At 45.0% G+C, this 22,370-nt stretch overlaps 1 protein-coding gene across 1 annotated transcript in view; it reads left to right on the top strand.

The window, feature by feature from the left end:
- Positions 1-3,766: 3,766 nt before the first annotated feature.
- The window catches only part of LOC146197940 (uncharacterized), a 93,799-nt gene continuing 75,195 nt past the window's right edge, over positions 3,767-22,370 (top strand). Inside the window, exon 1 of the mRNA XM_084591826.1 lies at positions 3,767-4,030. Within this exon, the coding sequence (XP_084447952.1) occupies positions 3,767-4,030 (264 nt within the window). The remainder of the gene's footprint in view (positions 4,031-22,370) is intronic.

Below are 22,370 nucleotides of genomic sequence, written 5' to 3'. Positions count from 1 at the left end.
TAATTGTTTCACATTGCAGCTGTGCTCACGGTAGCAATCACTGACCTTATAGTAAACGAAAGAAAAGCGATCACTCAGCAGCAACCTGTTTGGCCTACATACTGTTGTCCACAAGATAGTGGACCTAAACCTTATTTACATTCGAAAAACACATTTATATGTCTTTTTTTTTTTTTTTGCATTCGATCAGCATGGGAGGTTCGCGTTTGTTAAACTTGCATAGCGTGCCTATCTTTTCAGTGGCACAAAGGAAAACAGACAAATTTATTAATCTAGCGATTCTCTTCAAATAAATCTAAAAAAAAAAACATCGATGATACGAATTCAGGCAACTGCTGAAATAAGATTAATTATTCTTCACTTGCAAGGTTTCTGTAAATGATGTACAGCTTTCCATTGTAGCCGTATGCCTACGTTTGGGGGGATCAATTTCTTCTCTTAGGATTTTTTATATACAAGTTGTCAACATCACGGAGAGCTGTTTCCTAAATAAGTCAGACTTGTTGAACTCACCAATACCATGTTCTAATTATTGGAAAGTATATGACCAGTAAACATTCTGTTCATTTTAATTCAATCCCTCGTAGTAGTAAGAAAAGAAACTTCATGTCGCTGAAGGCAGTTTTGTGAAAGGGCCCGTGCGTCACTTAGCTTTTCCAGAATAATTAAATGAGTATCCACCTATAAATTCAAATATCTTCTGCCTTGAGCAGTTCATATATAGTACTGTGGGACGGGAAGCTCAAAACAGGTACCACTTTATATTACGGCGCTTCGAAAATGAGGTTTATGAGTAGAAAACGAGGTAACTGTAAGGTTTGGATAGAGAATACCAGTGATGAGATTTAGCTTTGATTTTGCAGAGGACGCCACAAGGGCTTTTTTTTTTTTTATAAAAATTATATTCATATTTTCGCCAGAAGTGCTCACAATTCAATGAATATAAAGGAAATAAATGACAGGAAAGTCTACTTGGCGTGAGAATCATTTATTAGTGCACTAACCACCGCAATGAGCACTGTAGCTTTTTCGACACAAAAGAAGAGAGATTTCCAAGAAGCAAGGCGAGCCTTTTAGAATAAATTTACGACAGTTGCTTACACTCGTAAAAGTAAATTGATTTGAGGCGAGCCTTCAGAAAGAAAGGGTGCCGTCAAGCCTAGAGAACCGAAACGAGGGATACACAGAGAACGAAGCAGCTAGTGCAAAGAAAGAGAGGAGACGAGGCACCAGTTTTGATCTCGATAAGCCTCGATTCGAGCTAGCCAATTACCCTTAAAGCGATTAGGAACGAGAGAAAAATTGCGACGACTAGCTTCTTTATTGTATCAATATATTAGGCACCGCTTCGCCGCCGCCGCCGAAGGACCCTGAGCCGCACGAGCTGGCGGCGGGGCGGCGGTAGCTCCCCTCTATTATTCGGGCCGAATTTCGCGTCCCGCGCCGGCCGCCACATTGTCAAACTTTAACCATCGCCGTTCATCGCAGCTCAACAATGCTAGGATGAGCAAAAGCCTCCCCCCTCTCCACCTCCCTTTTTTTTGGCTGAGGAGAGTCCGGTGTGAGAAACATAGGATCGAATAACGAAACAAATCAGCGAAATGGAAATCAAAATGAACGGTTGAACATTGTTGTGAACGCAGTCAATTTTTTGTCACTATTTTACACATATTTTACTTTTTCTTTTTACTGAGTGCTGTGCAGAAAGAGGAAGAGCAAGAAAAATGACTGAAAGCTAATGCTGTGGCTGTCGTTAGTTTTTTCCCACTCGGCGAAATTGCGTTAGTCCTTGGTGCATTCATTTTTTACATTCTAGGCTTTTGTCAACGGCGAAATTTTTCGTAAGAATTGCTATAGTGGCCTTTTTTGTTCCTCGTGAGGGAGAAAAAAATACATCAGGGCAGCTCTGAACTGATGGTCTTGTGGCTTAGCTCGTGAGGGCTGTTTTCGCCTTTTTTGCTACTATTTCTTTTTCGTTTCTCGAGTCTTGAGGATCTTGAAGCGTGACGTTGCTCGTGTCAACTTCTGCTTCGTTCGGTATCTTTTGTTTTCGGCTACGATCCCTTCTGTCTTTAAAGCCACTCGCTGCAAAGTTCGATGCAAGAACGCTCGATCTGAGGCAAGGCACGCCTGGCGACAGGTGAACGAAACTCAGCAGCGAGCCGAAACATTTTAAAGCCGGTACATTGTTCGATTACTACCATTTGCTATCTTCACTTAACATACGTATGACATCTAACTTAGCAGCAGGGTAGAGTAAACCAACGACAAACAGTGTGCGATGCGCTACCGAACGAAACGTTTTGAGCCAACTAATATTTTGATAGCTCCGGACAGGTGAACCGATTCCGAGATTCGCTATCATGGAGGGAGCAAATGAGCTCGGTGGCTGTGACATTCTGCTACTTGTACTAAATATTCATTTATGCACTAGGGTTCCAGATGAGTTGCTCAGAAGTTGTAGGTGCCGAAATAAACATATTCAGTGTGATCATCCACAAAGTGCACTGTGTACGCGAGCACCCACAGAGGAGATCACATAGAATTTACAAGTTTCCTGCTGTTTTCTTCTCCTTATTTTAAACCCGTTTAGTTACCTAATGAGATCCTTGTTTCCTGAAGTGTCGCCCTTCGGGACGTTTTCATCGAACGTTTGCTGACCTAGATTCAACGCAAACAGTACGCAGACTGCTACCGAATGACAAGAACTAGCGAATCGTACATCAAAGGTAGCTCAACTCAGAGTCGGCGAGACGCTGAAACCATGAAGCCGTTCTCTTCGGAAACATTCGGAAGTAAGAGCGATGACCCTTCATCTCGCGCCTAGGGCAGTCCTGTACTCCACTTGATTTGGTTCGATTTGATTTTGAATGTTTTCCTTGCTGTCGCGACAGCATTGTTCGTCTTGGCTTGTTACCCCTTACGTCACCTTTCCTCAAAATCAAGATAATGGAGACATTAATAGTCTCCACCTTCCATTCCCATACATTTTCAACCTGACCGCTCTTTGCAAAACGTTTTTTACTCAACACTTGTCAAGCTTTAAGGTAATTGCTGAAAGTAATTGCCGCACCGTAGGTTTCGTTTTTCTTTTCAAGCAGGAAGAATGGAAGGTTTTATACTTATCAAGATTGTCCAAATGAATGAATGAATGAATGAATGAATGAATGAATGAATGAATGAATGAATGAATGAATGAATGAATGAATGAATGAATGAATGAATGAATGAATGAATGAATGAATAATGAATGAATGGATGAATGAATGAATTAATTAATTAATTAACTATCGTAAGAGAGAGCACGAAAACAAACCGACAGATAGGATAAAGCACTTCAAACTACACTGACGCTTCTTGCAACAAGCAGATTTAATAGAAATAAACTCAATAAAGCGTGTTACTAGCCTGGTTGGAATAATATATTTTAAAAATTGTGAAAAGACCCTGGCGCAAAAATTAGCACACACAAAAAAGAGAGACGAGGGACAACGGACAGGCGCCAAGATCGCAGATTACGGACAGACGCCTGTTCGTTATCCCTCGTATGTCTCTTCTGTGTGTGCTAAATTTAGTGAAAATAAGCTCAATTACAAATATTTCGAACGACAGCCCAGCATTGAAGTTTGTGTCGCACATAAAATTCTCCTCAGTACAGATCACCCGCCAAATGAACGCTACATTCGTTATTTCATGTCTGCGCAAGAGATCGTGGCCAGAACGCATACACGTCCCCAACAAACCGTGCTTTCACGAACAGCCCGGGATGGCAGCTTTCGTCCTTAACCTTCGGTGTCTCTTATTTTCTCTTCTTACTAACGCAGGCGGTGTGTGCCTGCGGCTGGTTGACCTGCACGTGCCAGGTGCGGTGCGCAGTGGCGAACCCGTGCAGCTGCGCTGCGAGTACGACCTGGAGAACGCCGAGCTCTACTCGGTCAAGTGGTACAAGAACAACGTCGAGTTCTACCGGTACCTGCCCAGCGACGTGCCGCCGGGGCAGTCCTACGAGCTGCTGGGCACCTTTGTAGACGTGAGTGTCGCACCTCTTAGAGGCGTCTGAGATATCACTCGGCTACTCTTATAGACAAAGAAATCGATATGGTCGATTCTAGTACTGGGAATAGGTTATCAAAGGAATTGGTGTCGTGAGTACTGAAGCTGATATTCCAACTTCAGAGCCGCAATAAAGTGTCTCGGGAATACCTTTTTCAATGCCGGTCTATCCAGCTTCTCTTATCCAGTGGGATCAGGGTCTTTATAAAGCCAGGTTTTTACAAATAACATGCCGTTGTTACACTGATATGAATATTCTATCTCGCACAAGTTATTTTTAAAATTTCTGTAACGTCTACGTTAGCACACATCGCGATTTCTTGCTAATTTAATGGGTTCAGTTTTACTTCTTTTACTCATTTATATTAAAGAATGCAATGTAAAAAATAATAAATTTTGGCACATTTAAGGACTTATTATAAAAAAAAAAACCTGCAGTCAGGACCTTATAGGAAAAGCGATTTTTCAACTACACTTAGCACTCCTTTCTTCAAGTGACGCCATGTGATTTGTCGCAACAGGTACCGTGTGTAAGCTACAGAAGCGACTCAATACATTCCAGGCTTAACCGAGATTGTTTATACTCATGCAGACACCGCTTACGAGCGGACTAAAATGAAATGGATATTCCTTGCACCTGCTAACAGCTTCATCTCCCATACATGTCTTTACTGTTTAAGAGAGTTTTTCTTCTGTGTATTGATGTATTTTAAAGTAACTTCGGGTACTGGTCAAACAGATGAGCAAAAGAAGACGACAATATCTCTTCCTGTATCTAACAGCTTCAGAACTGAAGTTATAAAAATGCAGGCCACGCTCGAGGTGCGGTGCACGAAGCGGTTGTCTAATAAGGTTGACTGGTAACTATTGGCGCGCGCCACGAAAAGTGGCCCATTGTTAACAGACATTCAACAATGCTTGTATTTTCCTTTCAAATCTGATCTGTACTGGATCGCGGTATTTATAAATAAAAATAAAGAAATCGCTTTATATTTGTTTCTTTCATACTTGTAGTAGTTTAAAGCATCTACCTCAATGCCAGACTATTACATTTTACATTTCTACATTTGGATAGCTTTGTGCTAGGTACATTTTGCCCACATATGATCTCACGAAGTTATGTCTCGCTGTGAACTGTACATGCGTCAGTGCACCATATACAAGGCAGAATTAAAAAACAAATGGCAGCTATGAGCTACCCAGTAACTTAGTCGGGGATTTCAAACGCGGTCCTAAATCACAAAAAAAATTTATGTGGCATTCTTTTTCGTATTTACTGCTCGTTTTTCTGAAACATGATGATGAGTGCCAAATAAGCTGCTATGCTCATCCTTAAGCAGGAGGAAAGCTGGCGTGAAAGAAAGAAACACATGTTGTGAATTCTGTTTTGTTCAGCCAGCTTCCTGAATTATTAGTCATTATTCTTCTCCATAGGTTCCTTACGGGAATGTTACAAAACCCTCTCAAAACTCCTGGGATATTGAAATGCTGTCATTGCGTGAGTCATCGAGTATATAGGATGACAGCTAGACTTTAATAATAGACGTGTTGCCCAAAAATATATGTTCGAAGGCAGAAATTGTTATAATCATTCCAGAAGAATACGAGGCAGTTAAGAACAGCTGCTACATAACAGGCACCGCCCGAAAAAAGGTAAAATAAGCGGTATACGCCCTAGTTGTTACTACGGCCGACGGCAGCACAATTATAAACGATAGTAAAGCAAACGTCAGCATTTTCGCTGCGACCTTGTCCCCCCAAGTGCACATTGCTTTCTGGAAGGTTCCACAGCAACACAATGCAGATTGCCTTAATTTGTACTCCAGCTCACCCTGGACTCCCAGTAGATCTACAAGTCCGCACCTCTGTTCGAGAACTTACCTACGGGACGAGGAAGCGTACTGGGTGAGAATTGGGTTCTCGATCCAAGGATAGCCCCCAGACCTACCTACAAAAACACAGCATACGCACTGCCGCGATTTCTAACAGCTCACGCACAAGTCGCTGATCAAACGTCAAAACATATGCTTACACGTACCCACTCCTGCTCTCCAGAATTCATTCAGTTATACGCACGTCAGCATACAAGTTCTACTCATAATCCGTCACACTAAAGCATGTCCTTTGGGAACATCAACACCTGTTTTTCACAAAACGAACAATCACCTCACGCGATCAGCCATTGGCACTGTTGCGCAGCTCAGGAACGGCGGCTCAAGAGAGGATGATCACCTGCGCTGTGGAAGCCGCCGTGGCGCAATAGTACGCTGCCGTTTGATCTACAACTGCCTCCTAGGCGCTCGCACAAGTAAACGTGTTACCACTTCACCATGCCACAAATATCTACTGAAACAGGTACGAAAACAGAAAAAAAAAAAAAACAATTCGTGATAGCGCGCACCGTTTTACAGCGGTCTGAATTGATTTCAGCACATATGATAACGATGATAAAAAAATCTGAATGAATTTATTTTGTACCAACTATATTATTACTAAAGACCCATATTCTAGCCGCTCAAAACCATGCTAGCCGCGGGAGAAACGAGCGTTCTTTGGTAAGGCTAGCATACTCGGTTGATGTATGCGCGTGCATCAGATGACGATTGGTTTGGTTTGCGGGGTTTAACGTCCCAAAGCAACTCAGGCTATGAGAGACACCGTAGTGGAGGACTCCGGGAATTTCGACCACCTGGGGTTCTTTAACGTGCACTGACATCGCACAGCACGCGGGCTACTTGCTTTTCGCCTCCATCGAAAAGCGGCCTCCGAGTCCGGGATTCGATCCCGCATGCTTGGGAATAGTAGTCGAGCGCCGTAACTATCCGATGACGAGGCGGGCTTGCTTGTGAAACATTTATTTCCTGCAAGATCTGTGGATATATTGATTCACAAGATTCCGCAATATGCGAAAAAATATGCGAAAGAACTCACGGAATACGTCCGGTATTTCTGAATATGTGGAAATCGTGGAGCCCCTTAGACTTCGTCGTAACGAGGTTCAACTCTGTGTGGTGCGCCGCTATGTTATGGGGCCTGCACATAAAATACTCGTCAAAAATAAAAGTGCCACTAATTAGTCATGCACTGTCTTAGAGCTCAGCGAGCCGGCTTAGCTCATTAGTCAGCGAATGCTGTTACTGCTTTTGGCTTAGCCACTTGGGCGTACACATTTCTAACATTCATTTTTTCACGCAACGTACAAAGAGATCTTTGTCAATGCTAGAGTGAGTCAGCGAAAATTGACTGGCATTGGTTGACCGGCCCTCCACCTTCCGCGGTAACTATATGCCAGGTTGTTGTTCCTTATCCTCTCGGGCTGCATTCCTTTGCCTGCGTTAGAAGTTCCTCAGTCCGCATTAGCAGCCCTTAAGCCTCTTCGTCGTCAGCCACCTTGCTGCCTCTCCCTCCTCTCCCCTGAATCTCTCCCTTGAGAGCGGACTTTCCTTTCTACCCTTTTGTTACATGCCAACTGTTGCAGATGATTTATGTATATTTCAAACGCAATTTCAATTAAAATTCACGTCAATAGATTCATTTGATTCAAATTGTCGGTTCAGGAAATGTACAATTAAGGTCTTACGATGGAAGCTGCAGCTTGCACCGCAGAATGCAAAGCTGAATGACTGCACCAATGCTGCAAAACTTTTCTTTGAGTAACAGCTGCCGCCGTAAATCGAGAGAGAGAGAGAGATTAAGTTCATATGAGCACTGTTATGACATAGAACCATCATTGCATGTTTAAGAAGACAGCACTCGTCGAGATAACAGAGGGAAATAAAAACATACAAAACATAAAAACATTGACGTTTTGGCACCGCTACGGGTGCTTTGTTCACAATGAAGATGTCCAATCTTCATTGTTCACATCTTCATTGCGAACAAGGCACCCGTAGCGGTGCCGAATTATCAATATTTTAATGTTTTGTGTGGTTTTCTTTCCCTCTGTTATCTCGGCGAGAGCTGTTTTCTTATATATGCTATAGTTTCCTCTCCGGACGAGTTATTGTCGGATCCTCAGCTATGTAGAACAATCAATGCTTCGAGTGCTGCTGCCGGCGCTTCAAGGCGAGTCCGTGATCTCCCCATGTTTTGTAAAGGTACAATTTAAAGGCAGCAGTCGTAGCGTATGTGTAGTGCATGCGTCAACTCAATGCACGAGACCAAAATTAAACAAAGTGTATACTCGAAATCTTTTGTCGGTACGAGTAAAATAATAGAGCCACCAAATGGGCTCTCGCTGATTTCCGAATTACCAAAACACGCAAACGATCAAACAATCGCTGCTTTCTCGTCACGTTGTGTTAGTTCTGCTTGCATAAGTCCCAGAAGCTTGTTAGTCGTGTACGGACACACCTAACTGCCATTTTTATAAAAGGTCACCAGTATTAGTGGTATGGGTGAGGAAAAATATAAACCCACGAGAGAGAGAGAGAGAAAACAGGGGCGGAGTGCAGCGCGGAGACGGGAGCAAGTAAAGGCCAGCAGCAGCTGTCAAGAGGGAGGAGTAAGCAGACGCGCGAACAGGGGCGATTATCGAGTGAGCCGCTTATCATTCCGCTCGCGACCCCAACACCAACGCTTGCCCCACAACGCCCTTGCCACACAGCCGGCCGCACTCGGTCACGGCATTTCCGCGCAGCGTTTATGGAGAGTTGCCGTCCGTGGCAGCCCCAACAAGAGGCTTTGAGTAGCTTCGCGTTCAGTGGCTCTGTGCACGTCCTTGGCATTTGCTTCGGTTCATTGATGCCTGCTATTGTTGCAGAAAACTTCACAAGGCAACTCAGGTCAGAGTTAATGTTATTGAAAAACAACGCAAGGAAAGCAGGAAAGAAGGTTGTAGTCCTGAAAAACTGCAACTCCGGAGTGCCTTTCCCGTGTGGCGAGTGCTGAGAGGCTTCTACTAGTACTGCGTGCAAATAGCCGCAATTCGTCTCGAAGGTAAAGCATAAGCATGCTGCCCTTTCTCGCGTGGCTTCTCGCTTCGCTTGCATCGCGACCAAAGTCCAGCCGTTGGGTTCGCGCGAGCCTCCAACCCCGAATCGCCCACGCATGTTCGGCCATGCTTGCGTTTGGCGTGGCAGAGCACGAGATGGTCGCTACCCTCTTTTACTATTATATTTTTATGCAATCTCCAGCCCTTACTCCTGTAGCTGCTTGCTTGTCGCCGTGAGGTCCGCCGCAATTAGGAGGAATAAATGCCCCGGGGGCCCTCCTAGCGACGCCAGGGCGTGGCGCCAAACCCCCGTTGCCCCACTAATTAATGACGCCCGCTCTCGGAACCCATGGGCGCGAGCAGCGGCGCCCGGACCACTGCTGTACCCGCCATAACCACCCTCTTCCTCGCTTCGCCCTTCCTCGTGCCATCATTGCGCGTCCTATACCTGCTGCCGTCCCCTTCCCGTTCACCCCCAAACGCATATCGCCGCGTCGCACGCGGATGCGGAAAGCTTCGACGCACACAACCCTACGCACCGTGCTGGCTTCAGCGAAAACACTGCTCGCTCTCACGCAGCTGGTGGCCGCTCGGACTTCCCGCTTTCCGATACTATCCCGCTCGCGGCCGATGCGTGCAACCCTACAGTTACAGAGCGGTCCAAAAGGTTCCACAATTTTCTCTCGAATAATTCAGCGTCACAAAAGTGACTCACTGTTTCTGATAAATCCTAAACTTTGCCTTGACCTGGGGTAATATCGGCTACCTCATGTCGCCAGCAATGATGTCGCCTTGTCGTTGATCCTCGCTGGAAAAATTGTGTTAGAATTCTTTTTCTCGTGATCTGGTCAGAGCTGACGCGATCGCTGCGCGATGCATCCCTTCGGTAAATCGTCAACTTTGCTCCTGCACGGGATGAGAATGATCCAACCTGGCGATGCAATGAACTCGGATTGTGAACTGCGGCCATGGGTACTAAATCTGGGGCGCTAGCGCGTGTAGACCCGCTCTCCGATTTCTCCGATGGCTGTCTGACTAGCGCTGACTTGCAATAAAATAAACTAGAACACAAATAAACTTCGCTGGCCGCAGGATTAGGCCACTATGTCATAGCCGCAGCCTAGCACAGGCGGGTTCAGCTGCCACTCTCGCGCTCTACTTTGTATCTCGTTGATTTCCTCAAGTATCGCCTTGATCTCTCTTGAGGTGCATTAAGCGGCAAAATAATGTTGCAGTGTGCTAATGATCCCCTACTGATTTCGTTGATCATTGTGTGAAGCTTCCTTGGCATTGAAAACTGAGCATCAAGCCGAACACAAGGGCAAAATCGGAGTACTGGAGCACCTAATTTGCATTTGGTGTAACACCGTAAATCGTCCATAAATTGTTTTGCTCTCTTAACGATCGAGTGAGGTAAACATGGCTGGAATCAAGGCTCTTACGCTCACTTGCAGCGCCAAAGTTGCTTATTTCTGCACTTTCTCTTCCTTAGAAATTCGGCCCCGCAAGCTATTCGAAAGCTATGCCCCACAGTGGATTCAGACTAACGTTTATCCCGATTGCCTGATGCGAAAATTTGGGAAAAATTTCCTAACTGGCAAGTGGTCGACTTTGAATTGCGTGTAATTGATCGCACGTTTTGTGACGACAGCGCTTCGGGCGCTTATTAAGGGCATACCTCTCCTGAAGTAAGCGCGCCCATCGCCGCGGCACGATGTAACGAAAAGCTCGCGCGTTCATCGTCTGTTCGAAAACTGTACTACTCAGGTGGGCCCGAGGTGTAGGAGTAAACAGACTGCTCCAAAGAATGGGGAAATCTGGCCATGTAGTACAGTTCTACACTGAATAGCAGCAAGTGCGTGAACAAGAATGACTAATGCACAGGCAGTCCTAGGATGTGGTAAGACAAATGTGCGTCACAATTATAGGTGCTTGATTTTAACTTTTGCGTTAACCATCTTGTCATTGCGTATTTAAATTAGATTTCATCTTCGCTCTTTCGTTACGCTGCTGCGTGGAAGTTTGGTGGGCGGAACATTCTAGAAAACAAAAGCTGCAAATAAAAGATTGGTGATGCAGAACTATCAATAGTTCGCTCACTGCCGAACTGTCAATGGTAAAGAACTATTGATATACGACAGTGATTTGAATGGTCTATCGATACCGCTATTGACAGTACTAGTGCAACCGACAACGAGGCTCGGCGCAGTGATTACGAGTGCGCCGGAAACAAAAGTGCCAATCCTTCTCGCAAAGCCCAGCGCCGCACCAGCTGCGCAGTGTGATTTTGGCGCTCCGGTGACGTCATAGTTTTAAGGCTGAATCGCATGCACGCGAAAACTCACGCGAACGCGAACGCGACGGCGGCACGCGTCGCGCGAAGCCTTCGCGCGAACAGAAATGCATGTGTCGCTTGGCTCGTCGCTCGGATCTGCCGAAATAGAAAATTTCGCTCGTTCGCCCGGAAGTAACCGTACGTCACTGCCGCTCATTTCGCATGCTTTCTTTATTTTGTCGTGTTGCATTGTGATTGTGCATTACCGCGTAAACATTTCGCTTTGTACGAACAATGGTGGATAGCCAAGGATTCAAAGAACGTCTAATCGCAACCGAAACAGCAGAAACAAGGGGTCACGTGACTATTCGTGCCGATTACAGTGCAAGTTCACACACATTCGATACGGTTTGCTGTAAATACATTTTACTTTGCCATGTTGTCGCAAAATAACGTCAATTCTTGCAATCGTTACGACTCTTGTTAGATTTGGCAATAGTTTTGCGGTGTACTAAGCCACTAAGCCAGCCAAATGCCAGCGTTGTCGTCGTTTCGCTCGGTTCGCGCTGTCGCGTGCATGCGTCTTCCCCAGTAGGCGACGGAGCGAACCATGATCGCTTGCGCCGCGCCGCCTTGTCGCTTCGCTCACTTTTTCGCTCACATGCGTTTCCCGCTTTATGCGAAGCATATTAACATAGGTTTGGGGCCTTCGCGCGACGCCCGGCGGTGGCCACCATTGACTTGAAGTGAGATCACTTGATGTGACGTCACGTGATGACGTCACACCGGCTGCAGAAGGGGCCTCATATCGCGCCGTCGGACGTCGCCCGGCGGAGGCCTCCACGCTTCGGTTCGCGCCGTCGCGCGCGACGCGGCGGCGGCGCCACCATCGCTGCATCACTTGATATGTGACGTCACGCCAGGGAAGAAGCGGCGCGCGCCCGCCGTCGCGTCAGTCTCTGTGCCCGCAACCGCGCCAGCGTCTTTGCGCCGGGCGTGTATGCGGTCAAAATGCCTACGACGATTAACCTAAAACCACGTCTCCGTTACTTAGCCCCATTCACACTGAGGCAGCTGCTTAACATGCTTCGCATCCACTGGGCTTAACCTTGATAAGCCTCCAATTTTTTATTCTTTTTTTCAATAGAGCTCTGTACAGAGTAGACTAGCTCGATAATGAGGTAAGTATCGTAAATGCCCTTGCTGTGCTGGCAACAGTGACCGGAGATGCATCGTTAGACGCGCCTGCATGTGAGCCAAATCTTGTCTTGAGCTATGCTTGTCCAAATCCGGGCTCTATGTAGTATAGTTACTGCTTTCAAAACAGTAGCAACAGCCGGTTGTGTCAGGTAAGCTTGTATAAAATGTTCAGCGCCAGGATGCAGACGATGTAGATTACGGTAGTCTAACAACTGTCAACTATTCGGAACTCATATGAGCAGCATAGCTCAAAGCCGGTTCTAGTTGCTTAGCTGACATTTTAGCCTGTGTGGAGTGAGAAAATGAATATATATATACATATATATGTGTGTGTGTGTGTGTGTGTGTGTGTGTGTGTGTGTGTGTGTGTGTGTGTGTGTGTGTGTGTGTGTGTGTGTGTGTGTGTGTGTGTGTGTGTGTGTGTGTGTGTGTGTGTGTGTGTGTGTGTGTGTGTGTGTGTGTGTGTGTGTGTGTGTGTGTGTGTGTGTGTGTGTGTGTGTGTGTGTGTGTGTGCGTGTGCGTGCGCGTGCGCGTGCGCGTGCGCGGGGGGATGTTCAGAAAGAGAAGGGTAATAGAGATCCCGTAAACATTTTTTGTTTTCAATACATTTTTATATGTTATGGGCAAATGTCTCGACACAAAGGCATGAACCTTAGTTTTGCAAGATGTGCAGCTTTCTCGGAAAAAAAAATTATATATCACTACAGGTGGAAAACGCCGTTTCAGCCATTTCAAAAAGTGGCAAATTTGGAAATTTGCTGCTTCCGCACTAAAAGTTTGTCATGTATTATATTTTACTCAATAAATTTATGCAACATTTACTTTTATAGCAGCTATTATAAACCGGTTTCTATTGGTGCAGTTGATTTAGTAAAGAATCGTGCACTTTGATTCAGGAGCCCCACTCTAGAAAAATTGTTTATTTTCAACCTTAGATACTGGCCTGATCACTTACGTTGCTTGCACAAAAACTTTTTCTCTTCATTGCGCGGCTTATTTTCTTGATTTCACACATAGTTTGAAGCTCTAGAACAATGCGTTTTTTACATAAGGCATCAAAGACACGCAAAATTTGAAAACAGCAAAAAGGGGGCAAATTTGATTCTAGATTAAAAAAAAAAAAAAAGAAGCATCACACTCGATTTTCATTAAAATCCCTCTCAAGAATTCTTAGTACCTCAGAAATGTTAGACCAAGAAAGTGTTGCATTATATAGTTTAAAATTATAAAAATAAATATAAAACCTAGTGCTGCTGCTGAAAATTGCCAGTATTCAGCCTTACATTCTGGCACGACTAAATAAAGTTTTGCCACTGAAACCTTTTGTGTATATTATCCAGACCCTGTTCTTTATTTGTTTTATAAATTGAAGCTCTAGAGGCTTTTGTTCTTTCTCCATATTATTTTGAAATCAGGCAAAATTCAAGAATATCAAAAAATGGACAACTTTCAATAGAAATTCAAAAAACTACCTAGCTTCGACCTTTACGTGTATCAAAATTAACTAAAAACAATCCTAAGTACATTATAAATACCAGGAAATACAAAGTATTGCATTATATGAAATAAAATATAAAAATACATATAAATTTGAGAGCATATTTTTCTTCTATAGAAGTGCTTATGGCTTCTCCTTAAGCACTATGGACTTAGTATTTGCTACATTTATTTACATTTTATTTTATGCAATATCCGAAGCCATCTCAGTGCTTATAAAGTCGTTTTGCATGCTTGTTAGCAGGGTTGATGATAGATTAAAATGGAATAAATTCGCTATTTCTGGCAATTTCATGGGAGAACGCAAGTGGTGTTTGAACTGTTTCTCTATCTCGTAATCTCTTTTGTGAGGCGCAGTGCTATTCAATCCAGTTCTCAATAATATTCTTTCAATATTTAGTTGTGACAAAAATTAACAATGCTAAACATTTAAACGGGATTTTTCTAATATGCACTAAAGCGCAATTAGAAGAAAAAAGCTTGGCAGCATGACAGTTTTGCTAGGGGGAGGAGGAGGAAAAACATTTATTTCCGCCGAATATGACGCGGCAGCCACCTACGGGTTCGCACGCAGGCGTCCGGGGAGGCAGTCTGTCGCACCGCGGCCAGATCAAAAAACAGCGCGGCTACTTGGGACAAACAGAGAGGAGAATAACGGACAAGCGCTTGTCCGTTATTCTCCTCTCTGTTTGTCGCAAGTAGCTGCGCTGTTTTTTTATCTTGCAATGCACCAACTAGCTCAGATTTCCGTTCTACCGCGGCCAGACGACACCCGGCCCCGTCTAGGAGAAGAGGTCTTCAGCCTCGGCCGCCAGGCGGACGGCGAATCGCTGAGTTTTTTCGTCGGAGCTTCTTAGCGTGGTCTCCCATTCATCGCTAGTTTTAATCGCGTTGCGCCCTGGGGCACGAACGCATCTCCATATTATGTGATCTAATGTTGCCACGTGGCCGCAAAATTTACAAATTTCGGTTTCTGCACAGTCCCTCTTCCGCCCTCTGGCACCCGTCCAACTCCTCCACAGGGGCGAAAAGAAATTTCGAGCTTGGAGTCTTCTCCAGTCGTACGATTCCTTCTTACTCAGGGATCTAACCGGTGGCGGATATATCCTCCGGTCTTTCTTCAGGTTGTCGGTTACATCCCTAAACGTACCAATACATTATTTGGTTTTAGATGTTGTGGAAGCGTCTGCAGCACCCCGAGGTAGCGAGGAGCGGGCGAGCATGTGGGCAGCCTCGTTGCCGGCGAGACCGGCGTGTGCTGGGGTCCAGATTATGGCCACGCTTTCGGCGAGAGACGACTCGTTCAGAATTTTTGCAGCACGATTGCTGACTCTACCCTTGCTAAAATTCCTAACCGCCGCTTTACTATCGCTGATGACGTGTTTCACGCCTGGTCGTGCAATGGCAATGGCTATTGCAATCTCCTCCGCCTCTACCGGTGGTAGATTTCGGTTTCTTTCGATTCCAAAGGTGATCCCGGTGTCTAATAGGGCGACCGAGGTTACGTCGCCTTCTTTCCCGATCGCTGCATCAGTGTAGGCGACCGATCCCGGCAGGAGTTTGTCCAATTTATTAGCGAGGTGCTTAGCTCTGCTTTTCCTCCTCCCCTCGTCGTGTACGGGGTGCATGTTCTTCGGTATGGGCGAGACGTATAGATGCTTTCTGATTTCTCGATCTATGCTTTCTCTGACACTTTCGCCTTCCCCGGGCACTAGTAGGTTTACCCAGTCGAGGATTTGCCTACCCGCCGCCGTTCCTGCGAGTCGCTCTCTCTGGGACAGCCTGACCGCCGCAGCCATTTTCTCTAGAATGTCGTTAGAAGTAGCCATGGGGAGTCCTAAAGCGCACTTCGTGCATCTCTTAATTATGGTGTTTAATTCGCGTTCTTCAGTCTTGTTGATATTTAGGAATGGAGTCGCGTAGCACATTCCGCTCGTGACAAAAGCTTGTACGAGTCTGAGTCTACTAGCCTCCGTGAGAACACTCCTTCTGTTGGACGTCTTCTTAAATACTCTGACTACGAGCTCCGCCTGATCTTTTAATTTCTTAGTCAGGCTTTTGTTACTACCCCTGCAGTTGACAATCATACCTAATATTCCAATTTCATCTACCTTCGGAACTTCGTTCCCGTTGACTTTAATTTTGATATCTGGAGTTATCTTCCCACTACTGCTGGTCATTACCAGGAGCTCCGATTTTTCTGGCGAACAGCATAGACCTACGTCCTCTGCGTGTTTGCTGATTATATCTGCTGCCTCTTGGAGCCTGGATGTGATGTACGAGTCGTTCCCTTCGCACATCCAAACGGTCACATCGTCCGCGTAGATGCTTAGCTTTAAGTCATCGAGATGGCCAGTTTTGCTAGAATTAAATATTGGTTTATAGAAGCAGTACGAATGAGTTGATATGACGAGCATTTTTGTCGACAGAGAGGCGAGCCAGCACGGAGTGAACCCACCTAGCCTGCAACGCGTAACCTGCAGTTTAGGTGGAAGCCAGATTCCCTCTGTGTTTGCTCGCGTTTTCCCCGAGCTAGATATCTCTATCGAAAAGAATACTTGTCATCTGGGCTCATTCGTGCTTATGACATAAACAAATATAAAATTCCACCAAAACTGCCTTGCTGTATAGCACTTTGGAAATGATTGTACTTTTTTGCATATTATAAGAATGGTCTGCAAACAGAGTATTGTTAATTTTCAGTTTTATATTTATTTTTGTAATTTATTTACATAACGCAATACATTTTAGTTTGTCATATTTATAAAGTACTTAGGATTCTTTTAGTTCATTTCGATAAAGATCGAAGTCAGGTAGTGTTTTTAATCAAATTTCTTCGTTTTTTTATACTCTTGAATTCTGGCCAATTTCAAAATTATATGGAGAAAGGACGGACAGTTATAGAACTTTAAAATTTTCCAGAAATAAAGAAGAGGGCATTCACAATGCATGCTCAAAGTTTCAGTGGCAACACTTTATCTAGTCGTGCCATAATGAATATTGGCAATTTTCAAGACAAGCACTAGGTTTTATATTTATTTTTTAATTGTAAACAATATAATGCAACACTGTTTTAGTCTGTATTATTTCTGAAGTACTGAGGATTCTTGAGACGGATTTTAATAAAAATTGGAGATGGTGTCTCTTTTTAAATTGGAATCAAAATTTGCCCCCATTTCTGCTGTTTTCAAATTTCGGGCGAATTTGATGCCTTGTGGAGAAAACACATAGCAATCTAGAGCTCCAAATCTAGTGTGACATCAAGAACATAACCCACATAATAAAGAGAAAAAGTTTCAGTGCAAGCAACTTAAGCCATCATACCAGTATTTATGGTTGAAAATGAACAATGTTTCAGCGCGTCGCTCCTGAAGCAAAGTTTACAATTTTGTACTAAATCAACTGCATTAACAACAGAGGTTTATAATAATTTTTGTAAAAGTAAAAGCTGCATATATTGAGTGAATAAAAAATGGTACATGACAAAATCTTAATGTTCAAGCAAGAGGTCTTCAAACTTGTAACTTTTTGAAATGGCAAAAACAGCTTTTTCCACCTCTAGTGATATACGATTTATTTCCAAGAAAACTAGGCCCTATCTTCGTCAATGTAATACCTGCTACATCTTGATCATCGCTAGCGCTAGTACCATCTTTATCAACTAAATTCACGGTCATTTTCATCACTACTATAGTTACTATCATTAACTAACCGCACTTTCATTGTCATCGCTGCCATCATCATATCATTATCACAACCTGCATCATCGTTGCATCGCCACTACCGTCATCATTCTAACCAGGAGAATTACGATCGGTTCTTCACGAGCCCGGCGTAGCGTAGTGATTAGCCCACTCGGCTCGGGATTGTAGGGATAGTGGTTCGATCCCACAGGGAAAAAGATTTTTCCTTGTAATCTGAGGCTGCGGACACTCCCGGAGGACGCGTCTAGCCAACGGAAACGAGCGCAACCGTGAGCCTAGAAAAGTTTTCGCCTTAAAGAGTGGCACTCGTTACGTCATTTGAACGTCTCCTATAGACAATGTGTTCGGGTTACACATAGCTTGTTCACAAATTTTCCTGTCGTCTTCTTTAAGGCATGCACCGGCATTTTGTCATACAAACCCCAAAGTTTACAACATCTCGCCAAACACGAATGACAGAGATCCCCATCATGCATCGGCTGCAAATCAGGTGGACCCTCGTCTCACGGTTTTTGTTCTCCCTGTACAGAGCAAACGAGTCGTTGATAAGTCCAAGGCATACTCGCACCATCACCGACACGAATCAACTCGACTGCGCCAGCTTTGTCTGTTCCCGCGTTGTTTGTACAGATAAGGACCTTGATCCCAACACAAGACAAAGGGGGGACTCGCGTGCATGTTGGGTTGAAGCGAACACGACTCGGCTTGGGGAATGCGAACAAGCGTAAAAGCTGGCCGCCGTCGCCGTTGTACACGGGAACAAAAGGGACCCCGCTTACGCCTCATGCATAATATGCAGGACGCCCTTTCGTTTACGACCGGCCTCGCGCCCCCTCCTCATTGGCCCCCCACGACGCTGCCCGTTTGGCCCGCAGTAAATATAGCAGCTGTCTCGATCAGGCACCACTCTCGTGCAGCATCTGCTCTTGCTCACCATGCATAGCCGAGCATCTGCATACTTTGCGTTCTGCTTATGAACTTCCGCTTGGCTTTTGTCGAGGTTCACTTTGCAGTTTTAGCGCTTCCTATGGTATTGGCAGGCGCCCAGTGGACCCTTTAATAGCAGAGCGGATTTTACATTCGGGTCAGTCCGGCATATGATCGCTACATCGTTAGAGTGGTCAGTACTGCAGGTCTGTAGCAGCACCGTCCCTCAGGCGTCGAAAGCACTGTTCTGGCGCCCGCGGGAGTCGGTTTGTCGCTCATTAACGAGCGGCATGATGTTGATCGCGCGCGTACGGCCGCCCGCTTTCACTTCGGTTTGCTGGCATCCTGCTTAAAAATTGACGGCAAAGACTGTTGTGCTGCCCGGTACCGTCCTGTGGCGTGCGCTTCCATTGAAAGCAGCCCGCTTCCGTCCGCACTATTATGCTCATACGAATGTTCATGATTGAATATTTATGCATGCGGGTATCGATGTCCTCTTCGTCCAGGAGCCCTAAAGGGCGAAGAGCCACATAGTCTATATCGCTGTCGAACGTCCAGCATGTTCAGTTTTTTTAAGCACACGTTGTATAGGCCCTGATTAAATCGGCATTATTTTATTGTTTTACGTATTTCGTTGTCAGCACTTCGATCTATCAACCTCTCTTTCCTGAACATAATATTCAGACAGATTTTACGACTGAGGTGTACCGAGATGATAAAAGCAACCATTGTGCGCCTACCGTTTTCTTCTTTGTGGTGGCTAGAGGGAACAAACCAGGGTAGGCACTGAGAGAATAGGGGACATTACCCGTCAAATGGAGAAAAAGTCCGAATGTTTGATGGAAAAGTCAGTCTAAAAACGATGAAAGTACTGCGGCGGAGGCACACGACTCCACAAGACTGGAATGCAAACAGTATCATCATTGCGTTGAAACTTTTTCCCGACATTAATTCGCTTATAAGTAATCTTGTGTACATTACAGCAAAGAAGAAGCTGATTTAAGTCACAATTACTTCTTATGGAACGTAACCGATTTCAGTGGTCAATTACAACGCATACAAAAGAATAAAAATGAGAACTGCAATTACTTTATTTTTCATCAATCTTTTATTGCCATAGTACAAATATACACACTGAGTTGGAGCAGCTTGCTTTATCAATAGCATCTTCTAATATATTCGTTGCTAATTTCGAACTTTTCTTCGACAATGTTTCTATATTCCGCTTCAAATAGGCCAGTACAGACTCTCCAGCGGCGCGCGCTCATGTTCAGTTGTCGATTTAACATACGAAGCCCCTGCGCTTCACTTTAAAGTTACGTAAAGTGCCGCTCTTCCTGTGCTGTGTGTTGTTCACGCTTTGGGATCAGAAGTCTTAAGCTTAGTAAACATGGCATTCTGTCGCGCCGCCATGGCGAAATACGATATGCCGAGCATGGGACACGGGGTTTGTCAAATGCAGGCCGCCCAGGCTTCCCTGTCTTCTCCACAGTGCATTCGCTGGCGCCCTAAGGCAAAGGAATTTGATGTCGCACTAGTGTTTAGCACCGAATAGAGGTTCTCGAAGTTCCACCGCTAGTAACAACTTGTTTCTAGAAAATAGAATGCGGAAAAGTACTGTAGTCGACTGCTAAATAACAATTGTGGGATAACAGTGAAACTTATACCACGCAAAAGTATTAATTCATGCAAAATTTTGAAGCATATAAAATTTGAAGAAAATCAATCAATTATTTGTAACGCACCACTGAATGTTTCTTTGTAACTTAGCCTATTGCTACTCGAGCAGATGGTGCTTTACTAAGCTGTCAAAGAAGAGCTTTTTGCACCACTTGTATTAGCCTGGTCAGACAGAAACCGATTCATTGAGCTGCTGCTCGCTGAAGAGGTTCTTCTCCCCGCAAGACCAAGAAGGTCATCTCAATCGAGCAATCTTAAAAAAAGAAAAAGAAAAGTTCATTTCTGCAGATGAAATAGGAAGAGCGATGATATAGTTACTGCCAGCCATTATGACGTCACAAGCTTCTGAAGATTTCCTTTCTCTTAATTTATCCTTCTCATTGAACAATATTGACCTTGCCCAACAACGAGCAGTATCAAGGCCTACTAGAACATAATAGGCAAGCGCACTTCCACCGTGATGTCACTTAACCTTTACCGAGCGGGGCGAGCAGCCGTTGGCCTAGCCGGCACGTGCGCCTCGTCGTTTCGCACCATTCGTGTAGTGTGAAATTTCAAACTTTCGGCGGCGAAGTCCAAATGTTGCTCGTAGCTCCATTTGATTCTCGGCTGCGTTGTGGTCTTCAATGTGTTTTAAGTTAACACGGGCACCTTGCTGCCGGGTTCACTGTCGAGTAACTTACGGCACTCTGCCAAAGGATGAGAATAACGCTAGTGAAGGGATAAATCTACAAACTTCACTAAAATAACATAGTCAGCAGTTATGCAAAACAGAGGAAACGAGCCGTCGAGCACAGAGCAGTATTGGTTGTTGCACTGCGAATTAAGCAATTATTCAGTTCAGTTCAGGCGTTCAGTCGTGTCCGACTCTTCGTGACCCTATGGACCATGTCACGCCACGCTTTCCGGTCTCTCACTATCTTCCTAACATCACATAACTTCATCTGCAGTGCCTCGAGGATGCCATCTAACCATCGCGTTCGCTGCCTACCCCTTCTCCGGCAACCCTCAACCTTTCCCAACATCAAATCTTTCTCTAGCGACTCCTCTCTTCTCATCAGATGACCAAAGTAGCTGAGCTTTAACTTTAAAATTTGACCCTCCAATGAGCAGTCAGGGTTTATGGTCGACAATATCGACTGATTTGATCTTCTGGCAGTCCAAGGAACTCTCAAGAGTCTTCGCCAGCACCACAATTCAAACGCGTCAATTCTTCGGCGGTCAGCCTTTTTCACAGTCCAACTCTCGCATCCATACATCACAACTGGAAAGACCATAGCACGAGTTATACGGATCTTGGTTGGCAGACTAATGTCTCTGCTCTTTACTAGGCGGTCAAGGCTAACCCTTGCTCTCTTTCCCAGAAGCAGGCGTCTCCTAATTTCATGGCTGCAGTCTCCTTCAGAGGTAATCTTGGAGCCCAAGAAGAGAAAATCTGTCACAGCTTCCACTTCTTGTCCATTGCTGCTCCAGGACTTGATAGGGCAAGACGCCATGATCTTTGTCTTTTTAATGTTCAGTTTAAGCCCAAACTTCTCACTCTCTTCTTGTACGCGCATCAGAAGTCTCTTGAGTTCCACTTCGTTTTCTGCCATTAAAGTGGTATCATCCGCATATCTAAGGTTGTTGATACGTTTTCCAGCAATCTTCACTCCAGCTGAAGACTCGTCCAGACCGGCCTTCCTCATGATGCACTCTGCATATAGGTTAGATAGACAGGGCGACAGTATGCAGCCTTGCCTCACTCCTTTCTCAATCGGAAACCAATCAGTAAGACCATGCCCAGTTCTGACTGTGGCCTCTTGCCCTTCATACAGGTTCCTGAGGAGACAGATGAGGTGAATTGGAACTCCCATCTCTTGGAGAGCTTGCCATAATCTGCTATGATCTACGCAGTCAAACGCTTTCGCATAATCAATAAAGCATAGGTAGATGGGTTTCTGGAACTCTCTTGCTTTTTCCATGATCCAGCGAAGGTTGGCAATTTGGTCTCTAGTTCCTCTGCCCTTGCGAAACCCAGCTTGCACGTCCGGAAGCTCCCGATCCACATACTACTGCAGCCTACCTCGGAGGATTTTCAACATCACCTTGCTAGCATGCG

This window comes from Amblyomma maculatum, chromosome 2 (genome assembly GCF_055883805.1).
Source record: "Amblyomma maculatum isolate TAMU_Amacu chromosome 2, ASM5588380v1, whole genome shotgun sequence".
NCBI lineage: Eukaryota > Metazoa > Arthropoda > Arachnida > Ixodida > Ixodidae > Amblyomma > Amblyomma maculatum.
Note: the sequence above shows the minus strand (reverse complement) of the source record. Positions and strands in the feature narration are given on the sequence as shown.